Consider the following 16,729-nt stretch of genomic DNA (forward strand, 5'->3'; position numbering starts at 1 on the left):
GTAGTGTGGATGACAGGAAGGGAGGGACAGGAGTCTGGAAGGAGGGAAAAAAGCCTAGAGACACAGGGATGGAGGAGTATGCGCTCATGTCTGTGTGTGAGAGAGAGAGAAAGAGTGGTTAAATACTACAACCACCTAAAAGAAAGCAATACCCAAACCTTCCATAACAAAGCCATCACCTACAGAGAAATAAACCTGGAGAAGAGTCCCCTAAGCAAGCTGGTCCTGGGGCTCTGTTCACCAACACAAAGAGACCCCACAGAGCACCAGGACAGCAACACAATTAGACCCAACCAAATCATGAGAAAACAAACAGACAATTACTTGACATTTTGGAAATAATGAACAAAACTAATTAACACAAACTAAAATGCCATTTGGCCCTAAACAGAGAGTACACAGTGGCAGAATATCTGACCACTGTGACTGACCCAAACTTAAGGAAAGCTTTGACTATGTACAGACTCAGTGAGCTTAGCCTTGCTATTGAGAAATGCTATTGAGAAATGCCGCCGTCGGCAGACCTGGCTCTCAAGAGAAGACAGGCTATGTGCACACTGCCCACAAAATGAGGTGGAAACTGAGCTGCACTTCCTGACCTCCTGCCAAATGTATGGCCATATTAGAGACACATATTTCCCTCAGATTACACAGACCCACAAAGAATTTCGAAAACAAATCCAATTTTGATAAACTCCCATATCTATTGGGTGAAATACCACAGGGGTGTGCCATCACAGCAGCAAGTTTTGTGACCTTTTGGCAATACATTTCCCATGACAAATAAAGCCCTTAAATTGAAATTGAGCGAGAGAGAGAGAGAGCGAGATTTGTGACCTGTTGCCACAAGAAAAGGGGAACCAATGAAGAACAAACACCATTGTAAATACAACCCATATTTAGGTTTATTTATTTTCCCTTTTGTACTTTAACTATTTGCACATAATATGACATTTGAAGTGTCTTTATTCTTTTGGAACTTTTGTGAGTGTAATGTTTACATTTTTTTATTGTTTATTATTTAGTTCACTTGCTTTGGCAATGTTAACATATGTTTCCCCATGCCAATGAAGCCCTTAAATTGAAGCGGGGGGTAGAGAGAGGCCCATGTGGTAGGTACTGTACCTGTCTGTATCTTGAATCCCCTTGAATGTTCAGCAGCAGCACAGTGAGGTCACGGATACGCATGGAACGCAAATACCTATTTTCTTTATTTTTTATTTAACTAGGCAAGTCAGTTAAGAACAAATTCCTATTTACAATGGCGGCCTACCTCGGCCAAACCAGGACACCGCTGGGCCAATTGTATGCAGCCCTATGGGACTCCCAATCACGGCAGGATGTGCTACAGCCTGGCTTTGAACCAGGGACTGTAGTGACACCTCTTGCACTGAGATGCAGTGCCTTAGACCACTGCGCCACTCAGGAGCCCCAATTAAGGGAGTTGGGAGTGCATTAAATCTTAAAGGCTCGTGCATTACATAAATCACTCATCCCACTTCCTGTGTGTGTGTGTGTATGTGCACACGTACCTGCACTGGGCTCCCGGGCCCTCTATGCTTCCTCCATTATCTATGCCTGTAAAATGAGTCAACTAATTAAGCCTGTATTTCCAGCCAATTAGTAGACGGCTGACATCCTCCTCTCAGTGAGTAACAGGAAGTCAGACCCCTCTTCAGCACTCCCCTGTATCTCCCTTTTACATTACAATCTCTTTATTCATTTGCATGTGTGCAGTGGCGGTTCTAGCTTGTATGGCTCCCTTGGCGAACCCCCCCCCCCCCAACAAACAAAAAAAGCACCATTCCGCACAAACTGTCATTTTTATTCAGACATTTGGAACAACACAAATAAATAATAATAACATTTAAAACTATATAAATATAAATATATAAACAAAAATGAAGAGTCGTGAATATAAAAAAAAGAAGTAACAAAGAAAAATAGAAACAAATTGTAGGATATAAATATAATTATTACACTATTACCCTATTACTAACAAAAACACACACAATACAATTATTACACTATTACCCTATTGCTAACAAAAACACACACAAATACAACTAAATTGCACAAATCCTATATCACACAAATAGAATAACACACTTATACAGAAGAGAAGCTGATTCTCACACTATTGCACTTCAAACAAGAGACGCACAACTAATTGCATCACTAATTGCATTACTAATTGCATTACTAATTGCATTAGTACGTGCACTATTTTATAGATTCCCCCACTCCCGTGCTAGCTCACAAACTCAGGTTAACTGACCCACAGTCCCACACGGTGACCCACAGTCCCACACGGTGACCCACAGTCCCACACGGTGACCCACAGTCCCACACGGTGACCCACAGTCCCACACGGTGACCCACAGTCCCACACGGTGACCTGATATCATTGACGTGACGTGCAAGTCAGCGACAGAAAACTGATCGTGCAAATGTCATCATTCGGAATATATTTGATTGATTTATTCATTTGTGCGGGCGCCCCATGCCGCCTCCCGGCAAGATGGCGCCCTGGGCGGCTGCCCATGTCGCTCCCGGCAAGATGGCGCCCTGAGTGGCTGCCCATGTCGCCTACGCCTAAATCCGCCACTGCGTGTGTGTGAGACTCTGTGACTCTTCATTAGGACCCTGGCTGCTGCTGCCACTACTTGGTCTAGTAATAAAGAGGGAAAGTGTTCTACACAGGTCTTGAGAAAGAGAGGAGAGAGTGTCACTGTTAATGGGGTTTCTCACCTGTTTTTCATTTGTGTGATTTGTTGAAGTAGCTCGACTTCACCATGGAGACAACATTTAACAGTTGTATTTCTTCATTTATTCTTTCTTCATTCAAAAGCTGGAAAACAAAGCTTGGCACATAATTTGATCATAACCTCAACATCAATACTTGTGATGACCCCTGCTGGTGTGTGTGTGGAAGTATTTATTAAAAGTACATTGAGTGCAGTGAGTATTTACATTTCTCCAGTCTAAATCAAATTAAGTCAAATCAAATCTAATGTTATTGGTCACATACACATGGTTAGCAGATGTTAATGCGAGTGTAGCAAAACGCTTGTGCTTCTAGTTCCGACCGTGCAGTAATATCTAACATGTCATCTAACAATTTCACAACAACTACCTTATACACACAAGTGTAAAGTAATGAATAAGAATATGTACATAAAAATATGGAAGAACGATGACCGAACGGCATAGGCAAGATGCAGTGGATGGTATAGAGTACAGTATATACATATGAGATGAGTAATGTAGGGTATGTAAACATTATAAAGTGGCATTGTTTAAAGTGACTAGTGATACATTTATCACATCCAATTTTTAATAATTAAAGTGGTTAGAGATTTGAGTCAGTATGTTGGCAGCAGCCACTCAATGTTAGTGATGGCTGTTTAACAGTCTGATGGCCTTGAGATAGAAGCTGTTTTTCAGTCTCTCGGTCCCAGCTTTGATGCACCTGTACTGACATCGCCTTCTGGATGATAGCGGGGTGAACAGGCAGTGGCTCGGGTGATTGATGTCCTTGATGATCTTTTTGGCCTTCCTGTGACATCGGGTGGTGTAGGTGTCCTGGAGGGCAGGTAGTTTGCCCCCGGTGATGCGTTGTGCAGACCTCACTACCCTCTGGAGTTGCGTACCAGGTGGTGATACAGCCCGACAGGATGCTCTCGATTGTGCATCTGTAAAAGTTTGAGTGTTTTTGGTGACAAGCCGAATTTCTTCAGCCTCCTGAGGTTGAAGATGAGCTGCTGTGCCTTCTTCACCACGGCGTCTGTGTGGGTGGACCATTTCAGTTCGTCCGTGATGTGTATGCCGAGGAACTTAAAACTTTACACCTTCTCCACTACTGTCCCGTCGATGTGGATTGGGGGCTGCTCCCTCTGCTGTTTCCTGAAGTCCACGATCATCTTCTTTGTTTTGTTGACATTGAGTGTGAGGTCTAACAGAACGTTTTGAAAGTCGATGTGAATGATAATCGATAGTATAAGTTTTATTTGATTTTTTTTTTGTTATAGCACAAACCTCTGAGATAGCTGTGTATTTTTATTCAACCAGAGATAATCAGTTATTTCCAAATATGTAGCCTATTCTCATTCCAAACCACAGGTGGCGCCCTCTGCCAACGGTGTGATGTTGTACCGAAAGAAGAAGAAAGTGACGTAATACGTATAAAAAATAGAGGCGATGGTCGAAGTGGATTGTAAACACATCAACTGTACCAATTGTAACTCTCTTTATTATCAACAAAACATGTGGTCGGATGTGTCAGCAATGCAGGGTGGTTACAAGATGTTTATGTTCAACTTTCAGGTTGATATTCTCGGCGGAGAGAAAAGGAGGGCGAGCGTCCAAGCGAGGAATACAAACGAATCGGTAAGACCATAACTAACTAGGCAGTTTATTTAACCTTATCAATGAATGAAGGCGCAAACACTCATTTCAACTGTACTCTAATGGTTATCCACTTAGTTCGGACTTGGACATTTGACGAAATATATATACAATTAACATCAATATGCAATTACAAACAATTAATTCAACAGGCTTTTTAAAATGCATGCGTATATTCATTACGGAAACCGTTTAACGTTTAAGAACCAAACGGAAGGAAGCAAACGTTGTAAACGAAACGGGAAGGGACCTACCTGAGTTTGTCACATAGAATAGAAACACTTTGTTTGCGTTTCCGTTTGGAGTAACGTTAAACCGTTTCAAAACATGTTGCAACAGAATCGGCGTAATGATTAGCGTAAACATACATATTATAGTAAACCCACTTCCATTTAAATAAATAAAAATACAAATATCCCCTACAGTTTTTTAAAATTCTAAGCCAATCTCATGTTTTATTATTAAATGATTGGCCAATTTCAAAGTTGCAAAAAAAACGTTAAGGCGACCATTGGATTGACACATTTTCCAGATATGTGTCTGTACTTTCTCAGATAAGTAATCATATTATATGTCAAATTAAGAGATTAATGTGCTGGTATGTGCACATGATAGCATATTTAACGTTTATTATTTGCTATTTACAAATAATGTATGCTGTCAGTTGTGCCTGCATGTCACATTCACACAGTAGCAACCTGACTTGGTGAACTACAAGATAATAGATTTTGGCCATTCACATTAATTGAATGCATTTTGCCTCATTTTACTGTGAAATGAACCTTGCATTGTTATACATAGATGCCATTTTTGTAAATACAGAATGTAATTTACAATAAATACATATTGATCATTACTAACGTTGCATAATATTGTAGTCTATAGTGTATATTTATACACCAAACCATTGGTTTCCAAATATTTAATGAATAGGCTTTGCCAGTCATTATTTTTCACCATAAATCACTGTTCCAATTAAACCCAGTCGGCTCCTATTAAGCCCACGTGGCATTGAAACACTTGGATGGTGTGTTGATATCCCTAATATTCAATGAACGTGAGCATAAATATACTTAACAAAAATATAAACACAACATGCAGAAATTTCAACAGTTTTACTGAGGTACAGTTCATATAAGGAAATCAATTTAATGTATAGATTTCACATGACTAGGCAGGGGCACAGACATGGGTGGGCCTGGGAGGGTATAGGCCCACCCACTGGGGAGCCAGGCCCAGCCAATTATTTTAAAAAAAATCCTTTCACACAAGGGCTTTGTTTACAAACATAAATACACCTCAGTTTCATCAGCTGTCCAGGTGGCTGATCTCAGACAATCCCACAGGTGAAGAAGCCGGATGTGGAGGTCCTGGGCTGGCGTGGTTACACGTGGTCTGTGGTTGTGAGGCCAGTTGGATGTACTGCCAAATAAATTAACATTAAATTCTCTAGCAACAGCTCTGGTGGACATTCCTGCAGTCAGCATGCCAATTGCACACTCTCAACTTGAGACATCTGTGGCCAATGTTCTCTGTTTCTTTTGTGTTCAATGTAAACTTACATTCCATGAGACTTTTGAAAAAAAAACATGCAGGGCTTGACATTATAAATTCAGCTCATGAAACAAGGGATCAACACTTTACATGTTGTGTTTATATTTTTGTTCAGTATAAAAAAACTTTTGCTCAGATTTGTTGATTTAAAACTACAGTTCTGGATGCTAGCCATGGTGCCTTTACCAAGATTAGAAACAATTAGAAACTTCTCTACACTTTTCACTAAGTTTTGAGTGGACAGGTAGTCATTGATGCAGAGAGAGAAGACGACGACCAGGGTTGAGGGATATTCGGGATAAAGACCTACAAGTGGTCGAAAGAAAAAGCAATCAAATGAGGAACAAGAAGATGACTATTGGGCGACCACTCATGTACTTTTGGGTGGGGGCATTGTCATATTGTTGTCCTTCCAGGTGATTTAAAAAAAAATTGGTCTACCACATTTACATTTTGTAATGCACAGTAGAGGGAGAGATTTGAAACTGTCTTCAGATGGGCTTACGGAAGACAAGTTGGGACTCATTAACAAGAATAGCAGTACAGCAAATGAAATTCAGCTTTCAGATAATTTATTGAACGTTGTGTGTGTTATGGTCTTTTGAGCTTTGCTTCTTATCGACAGAGGGCCAGTGTGGGTGCAGGGTTGTGTTCTAACCAAGCAATAGCACACCTGATTCAACTAATCATTTCTTGATTGAAGCCTATGATAAATTAATTAGTTGAATCGGGTGTGTATTGGTTGGCAAGAACAAAAGTCTTAAGTTCATATTTGAACCCCCCTGTTATTACATGCTACTTTCATGATGAATAGTATGGATCAGTGTATTTTTAATAACTTTAGTGGTGATTGATATAATTCAAATGGATTGTTTTAGAGGTGGGTTTATTTGGAACCCCCGCAGGGCGTAAAGGATGCACTCGGTACCCATTAAGCCCAGTCTGGACTTTTCACTTGTTTTATCAAATATTTAAACATCTTATTAAAACTGTTTTTAAGTAAAGTCATAAAAATTCACGAGAGATGAATCTTGCATTTTTTGTCTCCACTTTTCTTACAAAAATTAGGGCACTATATTATAGAAATGTCTAAACTTAGATTTTGTTTGGCTTCTAGGTAACTTTAACCTGCTGACACCGAACGCATGCGTACATGGTTTTGCGCATGGTCAGGTCAATTCGAATGACATTTTTTTTTTTCAACATTCACTTTACATGTGGCCCTGTGTGTCGATTCCAGCTGGGAGTATGGCGACAAATGGAGAGGAGGCGAGTGGAGGAGAGGATGGGTCGGAGTCCGAGGTGGCTGAGCTTCGCCAGAAAGTAGAGTCGCTACAGAAGCAACTGAAAAACTGCAGAAAAGAACTGACCACATTACAGAAGCAACTGACCACATTACAGAAACAACTGAGCAAGTCTGAGCGGCTTCAGAAGAACACAGAAGGCTACAACGAAGACTTGAGGAAACAGGTAGGCTAGCTGCTAAGAACAATCTAGCCATCATTGAACAAGTCTCTGAAATGCACAAATAAACAAATTTACAAGTGACTCTTATGTTTTTTTTCTTTGCCGTGATTTGATACAATAGGTTGACAGGCTGAGTACAGAGATTCATGAACGGAAGACGAAGACGAAACGGAAAGCTGAAGCTGAGACACAGACAGCAGAATATACCTGGTCAGAAACTGGTGAGCGATGTTTGAATGGTTGTAAAATGAACACATTATTATTTCCCAGGACCAGCAGTTTGTGAATGATTTAGTTTGTTGTTGCTCCGCTCACACATACAGATACGTTGACCCTTGTCTGTGTGCTTTTCAGATTATTACAACTACTACTATGGAGGAGGCTACTACCACGGTGATGGTGTGGCAACAGACACCGAGGGGATTGTGATAGCAGAGGGGCAGGAAGCCACTGATGCCTCACAGATGACAGCTGCAGAATCAACCAATGACCTCGCTACATATATGATTACAGATACAATGACAGCCACCGAGACGGTTACAGAGGTGTCTGTGGGGGGTGGTGTTACTGCTGCTCAACCAGAGGTGAGTTTAGATACTGTCTCTCCACTCATTCTGTTCTGACTGAGGACATTGAGGTCTCTTGTCGAACCAAAAATAATCTTTATTTAAAGAGCTCATTTCCCTAATACGGGACCACAATCTATTTGGTGGGGCACAAAAATAAAGGTTTTTAAGTTGATGACAGTGCAAAAACGAGTTGGGAACTTCACTTTCTTTACTTGTGTGTGTTCCAGCAAGACGTCGATGCAGGCTCTATAGCTGACATGCTGAGAGCCACTGCTGAGCAGGCCATGACACAGACTGGCTTTGTGTTTGATGAGACCACCGGGATGTACTACGACCACAGCACTGGCTTCTACTACGACTCGGTACTAAACCACACACGCCATTACTATGCCATTATGTAACAGTCTTTTTAATTGCGTCACTCTCTCCCTCACCTAGGCCAGTCAGTTGTACTATGATAACAACACTGGGATGTACTACTACTACGATGCAGAGAGTGGCAAGTACCAGTTCCACTCCAGGATAGAGGTCCCTACTGTACAGCCTGTCTCAGAGACCAGCCAGGAGAAAAGGAGCCTGGACAAGAAGGGCAGGAAGTGGAAGAAAGTTCCAGAGAGAGCCTCTCGTCAGGAGGATAAGGTGGGTGACTATACTGGAGATGAAGCGCTACAGGAGAATTACAGCAAATTCTGGATTTCTGTTCCTTTGAAATAATGATTACGAAGGGTTAATTGTTTTAAGTAGCTACATATTTCTCATTGCTGTGTACAACTGACCTGTTATCCCTATTGTTTTTGAACTGTGCTCATTGGCTGGCCTGAGGCTCCTGAGGCATCTCACCTTCAGAAGTTTAGGGATTGTAATGGACTTCTTTAAGATACATTTCAACTCTGATCTATGTGGTCTCAGTTTTTTGTTTTTGCAGGAGTGGTTGTAGAATTTCTGCAGCTACAGCCTTGGTTATTTATCCTGCAGAGTCTACTACATTTTCGTCAGGTACAGAGTTTTAGCTGTTGCTCGTTGCCGTTTCGTTGACTGAATGCTATTCCTCTGGTCGTGGGTAGAAGATGTGATTCACTCACTGACTAACATGGACAATTTCCTATTTCTGGAACTCAGTTTCTCGTAGAGATACACTTTTTACACTCCTCACATCAAACTGTTCTTTTCCAGCAGAAAGACTCCATGCAGACATGATGTCTAGCTCCACCGCTCTAGTGCAACGAAAGGGCATGTTTCAGAGCTCAGGGATGTGGCTGCTTGGTCTGGTCAAGAGGATGCTTTTGAGGCTCACTCTCATTGTGTTGCAGCTTGAGTCAATGAATTGACTGTGAAGGCAGTATCGGCCTACTGTCTTTGAAAATGGAGATCCATATATCTAAAAATGATCCCTAAGCAATGCAGGGAGGTTCCGATGCGGAGCCCACTGTCCAAATTCCTAGAAAGCCTCTTGTGTCCCGTATCCACCAATTTAGTTCTCTGGAGATGCTTCAGGTGAATCCTCCCTTCTGATTGTTTGTGTGTCTGCTCACAGGGCCTTGTAAAGGAGCTTGAGTTTGAGGAGTGGATTGAGCGACGAATCCCCAAGAGGGGAGTGGCCTCGCGCAGGCAGAGGGGGCGGTCTGTCACTCCAGACACTCCTCCACGGAAGAAAAGCTCTTCAAAGACTCGCCGGGCGAAGAGCGCCGAACTCTCGCTGAAGAGAAAGAAGAGGAATGACTGGTCGCGCTCTGATGATGCGAGCAGCTCAAGGAGGAAGAAGGCTAAGTCGGACAGACGGGAAAGCAAGGAGAAGGCAGCTGCGTCAGGGCGTGATGGCTTGCGTGGGAACAGCGAGCCTGAGGAGGGGGAGATCACTGAGTCGGAGGGAGAATGGAAGTCTACATCCTCCTCCTCTTCCCCCCCTCGTCCCACCAAATACAGCTCAGAGTCAGAGATGGAGAGTCAGGAAGGTGAGGAGAGGAGGGACACCGTTTAGGGTTATTCAGTCTGTCAACTTTTTCTCACTGTATAGCTTTCACTTTGTGTTAAACGTCTAACACCACCTGATATTTGTTCATCGGTCTTCCTCAATGTTTCCTGTAGTTAAAATCTTGCTCAGTATAATGTCATGGGTATGTGATATTGTGTGCACGTTCTGTCCCTAGTTGCTGAGGAGGTGTGGCCGCCCTGTGTGAGGGTGACAGTGGTCAGATCTCCTGTGTTACAGACAGGAACACTCTTCATCATCACAGCTGACTCTCCAGCCACCATTGGCAGGTCAGTACAGCACTACAGTCTCTGGGAGATTCTCAATTGGGAAAAGTCTGTCCTCTCCTCAACTCCTCCGTCTTCTCTCCTCCGTGACACAGAAACTGTTAAGTGGTCGAGGAGAGTGTCAATTCGTTAGTAGGCGAACGAAGGAGTCTGATCCGCTCCTCCATTACCTACTTTGACCGAGGATCGTGTTTTAAAATGCGTCACACCCACTTTGAAATGGGTGTTCTCTCGAGGGAGAAAAGTTTTTACAAAACACGTTTAAAAACGATATGCCACTTATCCTTTCATCCAAGAGTTGTTATCACTTTACACATTTAGTTTGAGATTCCACCACTGTAAAAGTTATTTGCCTGATGACCCGCGAGTGAAGGAGTTTCCTCCGCTCCTCGGTTACCTTTGACCTTTTTCAAAAAAGAGGCGAGGGCGGAGAAGAGGCAAACAAACCTATTTGGGATTCTCCCAATTATTTTGATTGAATAGGCCTATGAGTGGTCAGTTCATCAGTTTCATCACAAGGGGGAGATGAGAGCTCAGATCAACACTTCTGACACTGAAGTTGAAACTTCCTGTGGCATTTTGAATGACTGTTTTAACATAATTCTATATTTTCAGGGAAAAGGATATGAACCATGCCATCAGATTATCTGAAATGGGAGTGAGTAAGGTATGGCAACCTATTTCATTGATTTGTTTGATTCTGCTTACATGCATTACAGGAAATTAGCAGGGCTTCAAATTAGATGTGAATGGTATTGATGGGTTCTATATACAGTACCAGTCAAAGGTTTGGACCCCTGCTCATTCCAGGGTTTTTCTACATTGTAGAAAAGTAGAGAAGATATCAAAACTTTGAAATAACACAGGGAATCCTGTAGTAACCAGAAAAGTGTTAAACAAATCTAAATATATTTTATATTTGAGATTCTTCAAAGTAGCCACCCTTTGCACACTCTTGGCATTCTCTCAACCAGCTTCATGAGGAATGCTTTTCAGACAGTCTTGAAAGAGTTCCCACATGCTGAGCACTTGTTGGCTGCTTTTCCTTCACTCTGCAGTCCAACTCAACCCAAAGGGATTTTTTTTAAATGTATTTAATTGAACCTTTATTTAACTAGGCACGTCAGTTAAGAACAAATTCTTATTTTACAATGACAGCCTACCCAGGCCAAACCCTCCCCTAACCCGGATGACCCTGGGCCAATTGTGCGCCACCCTAGGGGACTCCAGATCACAGCCGGTTGGGATTCAGCATGGGTTCAAACCAGGATCTATGGTGACACCACTAGCACTGAGATGCAGTGCCTTAGATCGCTGTGCAACCCGATTGTGGAGGCCAGGTCATCTGATGCAGCACTCCATCACTCTCCTTGGTCAAATAGCCCTTACACAGCCTAGAGGTATGTTTTGGGTCATTGTCCTGTTGAAAAATAAATGGTAGTCCCACTAAGCGCAAACCAGATGGGATGCCATATTGCTGCAGAATGTTGTGGTAGCCATGCTGGTTAAGTGTGCCTTGAATTCTAAATAAGTCACCAATTGTTTCACCAGCAAAGCACCATCACACCTCCTCCTCCATGCTTCACAGTGGGAACCAAGCATGCGGAGATCATCCGTTCACCTACTAAAAATCTCAAATTTGGATTATCAGACCAAAGGACAGATTACCACCGGTCTAATGTTCATGTTTCTTTGCTCATGCAAATCGTATCCTTTAGTAGTGGTTTCTTTGCAGCAATTTGACCATGAATGCCTGATTCACAGTCTCCCCTGAACAGTTGATGTTGATGTGTCTGTTACTTGAACTGTGAAGCATTTATTTGGGCTGTAATCTGAGGTTACAGGTAACTCTAATGAATTTATCCTCTGCTGCAGAGGTGACTCTGGGTCTTCCTTTCCTGTGGTGGTCCTGATGAGAGCCAGTTTCATCGTAGCGCTTGGTGGTTTTTGCAACTGCACTTGAAGAAACTTTCAAAGTTCTTGAAATGTTCTGCATTGACTGACCTTAATGTCTTCAAGTAATGATGGACTGTTGTTTCGCTTTGCTTATTTGAGCTGTTCTTGCCATAATATGGACTTGGTCTTTTACCAAATAGGGATATATTCTGTATACCACCCCTTCTCACAACACAACTGATTGGCTCAAACGTGTTGAGAAGGAAAGGGATTCCACAAATTAACTTTTTAACAAGGCACACCTGTTAATTGAAATGCATTCCAGGTGACTAGCTCATCAAGTGGGTTGAGAGAATGCCAAGAGTGTGCAAAGCTGTCAAGGCAAAGGGTGGCCACTTTGAATTATTATTTTTTAAACTTTTTTTGGGGGATTCCATGTGTCATTTCATTGTTTTGATGTCTTCACTATTATTCTAAAATGTAGAAAAGAGTAAAAATAAAGAAAATCCTGGAATGAGTAGGTGTCAACTTTTTTTAATTTTTTTATTTTTTTTTTTTTTTACACGTTTAATCCCAGTTTCATGCAGAGGTGTACTTTGACCAGAACCAACAGTGCTACATGCTAGTGGACCAGGGAAGCCAGAATGGAACTGTCCTCAATGGCAACCGAATCCTTCAGGTGGGTCAGACCCACACACACACACCTTGGTTGGAAAGTGAGGTAGTAACAGTATTGTTTTCACTGCCCTCAGCCCAAAGCTAAGTGTGACCCTTGCCCTCTGACCCATGGGGATGAAGTGAAGATGGGAGAGACTGTTCTGTCCTTCCACATCCACTCTGGTACAGACACCTGTGATGGCTGTGAACCTGGACAGGTCATGGCTCACCTCGGCAAACACCAGAGAAACCAGCCGGAACAGACAGGTGCAGAACACAGCTGATGAATTTGTGTAAATAAATGTTACATCCATCTCTATGTTGTCTGTATAAGCCTGATGCGATGCTCACACACCTAGCTACCCATGTCCCACACAGCATGATTATTAGTGTAACTAATGCTACAACCCAGTTTATAACTTTCCGGGTGTGTCGTTCCTCAGGTCCAGCTCCTACCAAAGAGGACAAGGAACTGCTCAGACAGAAAGAACTGAAACAGATGAAAGTCAAATATGGCCTGAAGGTAAGTGACCTGTTCATCCACTACAACTTCATCTGTTGTCCCCGTCTGCTGTTATGTTAATCAGTGATGAGTGATTCCCATTGGTAAATCCTTTGTTGAAAATGTCCTTGCCAATCAGATCCTGCCCTGTCTTCTCTGTGTATACAATACAAAGATGTTATCTGACAGAGGTTTTTGTCCAATTAAACGGTTCTGTTTTTGCTCGTCTCACATCTTGTTGACATGCACGTTGCAAGAGACTGAGCAGTCCCATAGCTTATGAACCTTCTTTCCTTGTCACTAACAGCAGTTAGTATGATATTACTATGTGTGTGTGTGTTTGTGTGTATATAACTGTGTTTAGTAAGTGTCTCCCTCTGTCCCAACAGAGCACTGAGTATGAGGAGACCAAAGCCCTGAGGAACCCCAGGTATGTTGACAGGGCCGAGTCTCGTCGTCAGACTGTGGGCAGCGAGGGAGCCTTCCAACGCGACGACGCACCCGCCTCCGTTCACATGTACGTGGTAATCTGATTGGTTCAGTTGATGGTGTGTGTGTGTGTGTGTGTGTGTGTGTGTGTGTGTGTGTGTGTGTGTGTGTAGAAAGACCGGGATGTAGTGACTCTGAGTCGTTGCAATGTGCCCCTGTTTCCCTCTTGGTACAGTGAGATCAGTGAAGTCAACAAGGGAAGGAAGATGCTGGAGAAGATGGGCTGGAAGAAAGGAGAAGGCCTGGGCAAAGCTGGAGCTGGAATGAAAGACCCGGTAATCTTAACCTTTTCCCTTTCGATTAAGATTTTCCTGTTTTCAGAGATGGGATTTTCCCTATTTTAACTAGGAATTCATAAATGGCTATATTTAAATTGACCAAACCTCAGACTAATATCCTCCACTTCATTTGTCTGGTTTCATCCCAGTTCTTTCCTACTTTGCTCACACATCTGATCAGATTTTTCCCCACTATTCCGGTTTTCCCATAGATCCAGCTGAAGATCTGGAAGTCCCAGTCAGGTCTTGGGGCGGGAGCTGCTGTGTCAGTGGACGAGGCTGGCTCTCTGAGCAAGAACAAGACCCAGAGGAACTGGGAGAAGGCCAGAGAGAGGTTTAATGACACCTGCCAGCCAGATACACCCACAGTCAAGAAGGAGCAGGGCCCGGTAACCAAACCTTGGGTTAAAGGAGAAGTGACTGAATGACATCCTAGGCCAATGTTTCTCAACAGTTCTAGTCTGTATCTCAGAAAGGCCGGTCACACAATCCACCATGGAGAAGTGAGTAGTTGACTGGACACAGACACACAGGGTGGCCTAGTTCCAATATATTTACTGACTGAATCCACTTCTTGGAATGAGAATGGAGCTGGTACTCACTTAGATGTTATTCCAATTTGCACTAAAGTGGGATATCTCTTATGTTTCTAGTCCCTTCAGAACTGTGAGGATGCAGAATTGGGTATTGTATTTTAAATTGTAAAGAATTAACATGCTAAAGAACCTCCTTGTAAAGCAACTGTTAGATTCCACAGGCAAATCTATCAACTGTACAATCATGCCTAATAAATGTTGCTTTGATTTTGTCTGCAGTACAAGAGATGTCATTGTTGTAGGCCTGTATTTTACTTGAATACGTTAGTTACATGTACATGCACTTTTCCATGGCTATAACAAGCACCCACGTAAAAACCCGCTGGCATTAGGACTGCACGGATGGACTCCTGTTGCCCGCCTGAAGCGGAGCCGAAAAAGTTTCTCAGAAGTTATAACCAACCGTCTTTAAGATCGCTAATATCTCGGGTCCTCCGCCATCCATCCGTTAACTCGATGGGCAGCACGACCGAGAACCGCGGATGCAGTTTCGCGCGTTTCTAGACAGGAATTATTCATCCCAACGTTTTACTACTCGTAAAGGACCTAACCCTGGTTCAAGACATGAGTCGGACTTCGACGGAAGAAAGTGAATTGTTCAATGGACCTCAAAAGGTAAGGCAACAGTAAACCGTTAATACTGATGAAGAGGAAACAAGGTCTCTCTTGCGCTTGAGTAGAAATCCAGAAAACGCACAGGGAAAATACGTGTATGGATAGAGGTGCAGGCCAACTTGATTGTTATTTTTATTCAACCCATCAGGTATGCTTTGGAATTTTATACAGGTTTACCACGAATGGCTCTTGATAAGAAACGTTGTGGAATTGACCTATAAATGCGTTTGGTGAATTTCAATGTGTACAGTTTTTATTATGTACGGTAATTTATTTTTATTATAGGTAGCCTAGAGCGTTGGGCCAGTAACCGTATGGGCGCTGGTTCCAATCCCCGAGCCGAATAGGTGAACAATCTGTTGGTGTCCATGAGCAAGGCACTTCGACATGATCGCTCCGGTTAGTCGTTCTGAATAAAAGCGTCTGCTAAATGACTCAACTGTAAACTGCCACTATATGCATAATTTACATAGGCTACTGGAAGCTCCATATAGATTTAATATTTTATAATGGAAAGAAATGTTCCCCTCGAACTGATTTTGGTGACAGACATTTTGGCCTACTCACTCAATCGAGAGAGATGTATTTTATAACAGACTGTAATCATTGGTGCAGAGAGGCGACCTTGCCGGCAGGGGGCAGCCTTCGGAGTAAGTAAGGTGAACCTACTGAAATGTGAATTTAGTATAGCAATACATACTGTATGTTTATTCCTGTTTTGTGCATATTCACTCAGGATACATGGTTGTATTATATTTTAAGGACACATTTAAAGGTGTTAATGTGTGGATGTCACCCCACTGTTATTTTATAACCTGGTTATAATCAGATCATAAGACACAATTTGGTTCAAATCAGATTAAGGGAATCATGCAGTGTACAGTGTTTCCCCCACTGTGCCAAGAATTTGATTGTTTTGTCCTTGGTACTGTTTGATTTACACTATGTCTAAGCTCGTTGCCAGGCAATAGGCACTTCATGCCTCAAAAACATCCACAGTTCTCCCCCCCCCCCCTCTCTTTCTCTCTTTCAACGACTCTCAAGTCCCTGAACACTAACCATGTGTACAAAACCAAACAAGTCAAGTCAGTAATTAATATCAAATGTGACCTTTGGACTTTAAAGGTGCATGATCTACTGTATCACCTACACACATATAGGTAGCTTAGATTACCCAACACTTCCTCATCAATCAATTCATGATTGGATTTATGGAGTGCGTTTCAAGGAGCTCACAGTGGAAACTCTGTTTAGGTGGCCAGCAGCTTTCCAGTAGTCCTAATTCGAATCCAATTTTATTGGTCACGTACACATATTTTGCAATGTTATTGCGGGTGTAGCGAAATGTGCAATGTCAGAGTCCGGAATATGAATGTATATGATGGTGTGTATAGACATGGGCAGTATATGAATAGAAAATGTGTGTACAGTAGTAGTTACATA

The 16,729-nt window shown here is 42.5% G+C and overlaps 2 protein-coding genes across 3 annotated transcripts in view; both read left to right on the plus strand.

The window, feature by feature from the left end:
• Positions 1-4,147: 4,147 nt before the first annotated feature.
• LOC124007024 (angiogenic factor with G patch and FHA domains 1-like) lies at positions 4,148-14,889 on the plus strand. 2 transcript variants are annotated; one of them, XM_046317270.1, is made up of 16 exons: positions 4,148-4,240; positions 4,327-4,389; positions 7,202-7,431; positions 7,550-7,649; positions 7,783-8,012; positions 8,225-8,359; positions 8,436-8,636; positions 9,532-9,949; positions 10,145-10,256; positions 10,869-10,920; positions 12,727-12,828; positions 12,902-13,073; positions 13,250-13,329; positions 13,698-13,825; positions 13,973-14,072; positions 14,288-14,889. In XM_046317270.1, the coding sequence occupies exons 3-16, from the start codon at positions 7,210-7,212 to the stop codon at positions 14,501-14,503; spliced, it is 2,268 nt and encodes a 755-aa protein (XP_046173226.1). In that variant the 5' UTR covers positions 4,148-4,240; positions 4,327-4,389; positions 7,202-7,209; the 3' UTR covers positions 14,504-14,889. The 2 variants fall into 2 exon arrangements, with proteins under 2 accessions (XP_046173226.1, XP_046173225.1); XM_046317269.1 differs by having other exon boundaries at positions 4,170-4,389.
• A 195-nt stretch (positions 14,890-15,084) lies between these two features.
• pde8b (phosphodiesterase 8B) overlaps positions 15,085-16,729 on the plus strand; it is a 93,947-nt gene continuing 92,302 nt past the window's right edge. Inside the window, exon 1 of the mRNA XM_046317606.1 lies at positions 15,085-15,286. Within this exon, the coding sequence (XP_046173562.1) occupies positions 15,236-15,286 (51 nt within the window). The 5' untranslated portion in view covers positions 15,085-15,235. The remainder of the gene's footprint in view (positions 15,287-16,729) is intronic.

This window comes from Oncorhynchus gorbuscha, linkage group LG20 (genome assembly GCF_021184085.1).
Source record: "Oncorhynchus gorbuscha isolate QuinsamMale2020 ecotype Even-year linkage group LG20, OgorEven_v1.0, whole genome shotgun sequence".
Taxonomy (NCBI): Eukaryota; Metazoa; Chordata; class Actinopteri; order Salmoniformes; family Salmonidae; genus Oncorhynchus; species Oncorhynchus gorbuscha.

What these genes read in the sequence shown, in the direction of transcription:
- LOC124007024 (XM_046317270.1), top strand. Translation starts at nt 7,210, where the DNA reads ATGGCGACAAATGGAGAGGAGGCGAGTGGAGGAGAGGATGGGTCGGAG. An exon ending in TTACTGCTGCTCAACCAGAG is followed by an intron (nt 8,013 to 8,224) that starts GTGAGTTTAGAT and finishes TGTGTGTTCCAG; the next exon opens with CAAGACGTCGATGCAGGCTC. An exon ending in AAACCAGCCGGAACAGACAG is followed by an intron (nt 13,074 to 13,249) that starts GTGCAGAACACA and finishes GTCGTTCCTCAG; the next exon opens with GTCCAGCTCCTACCAAAGAG.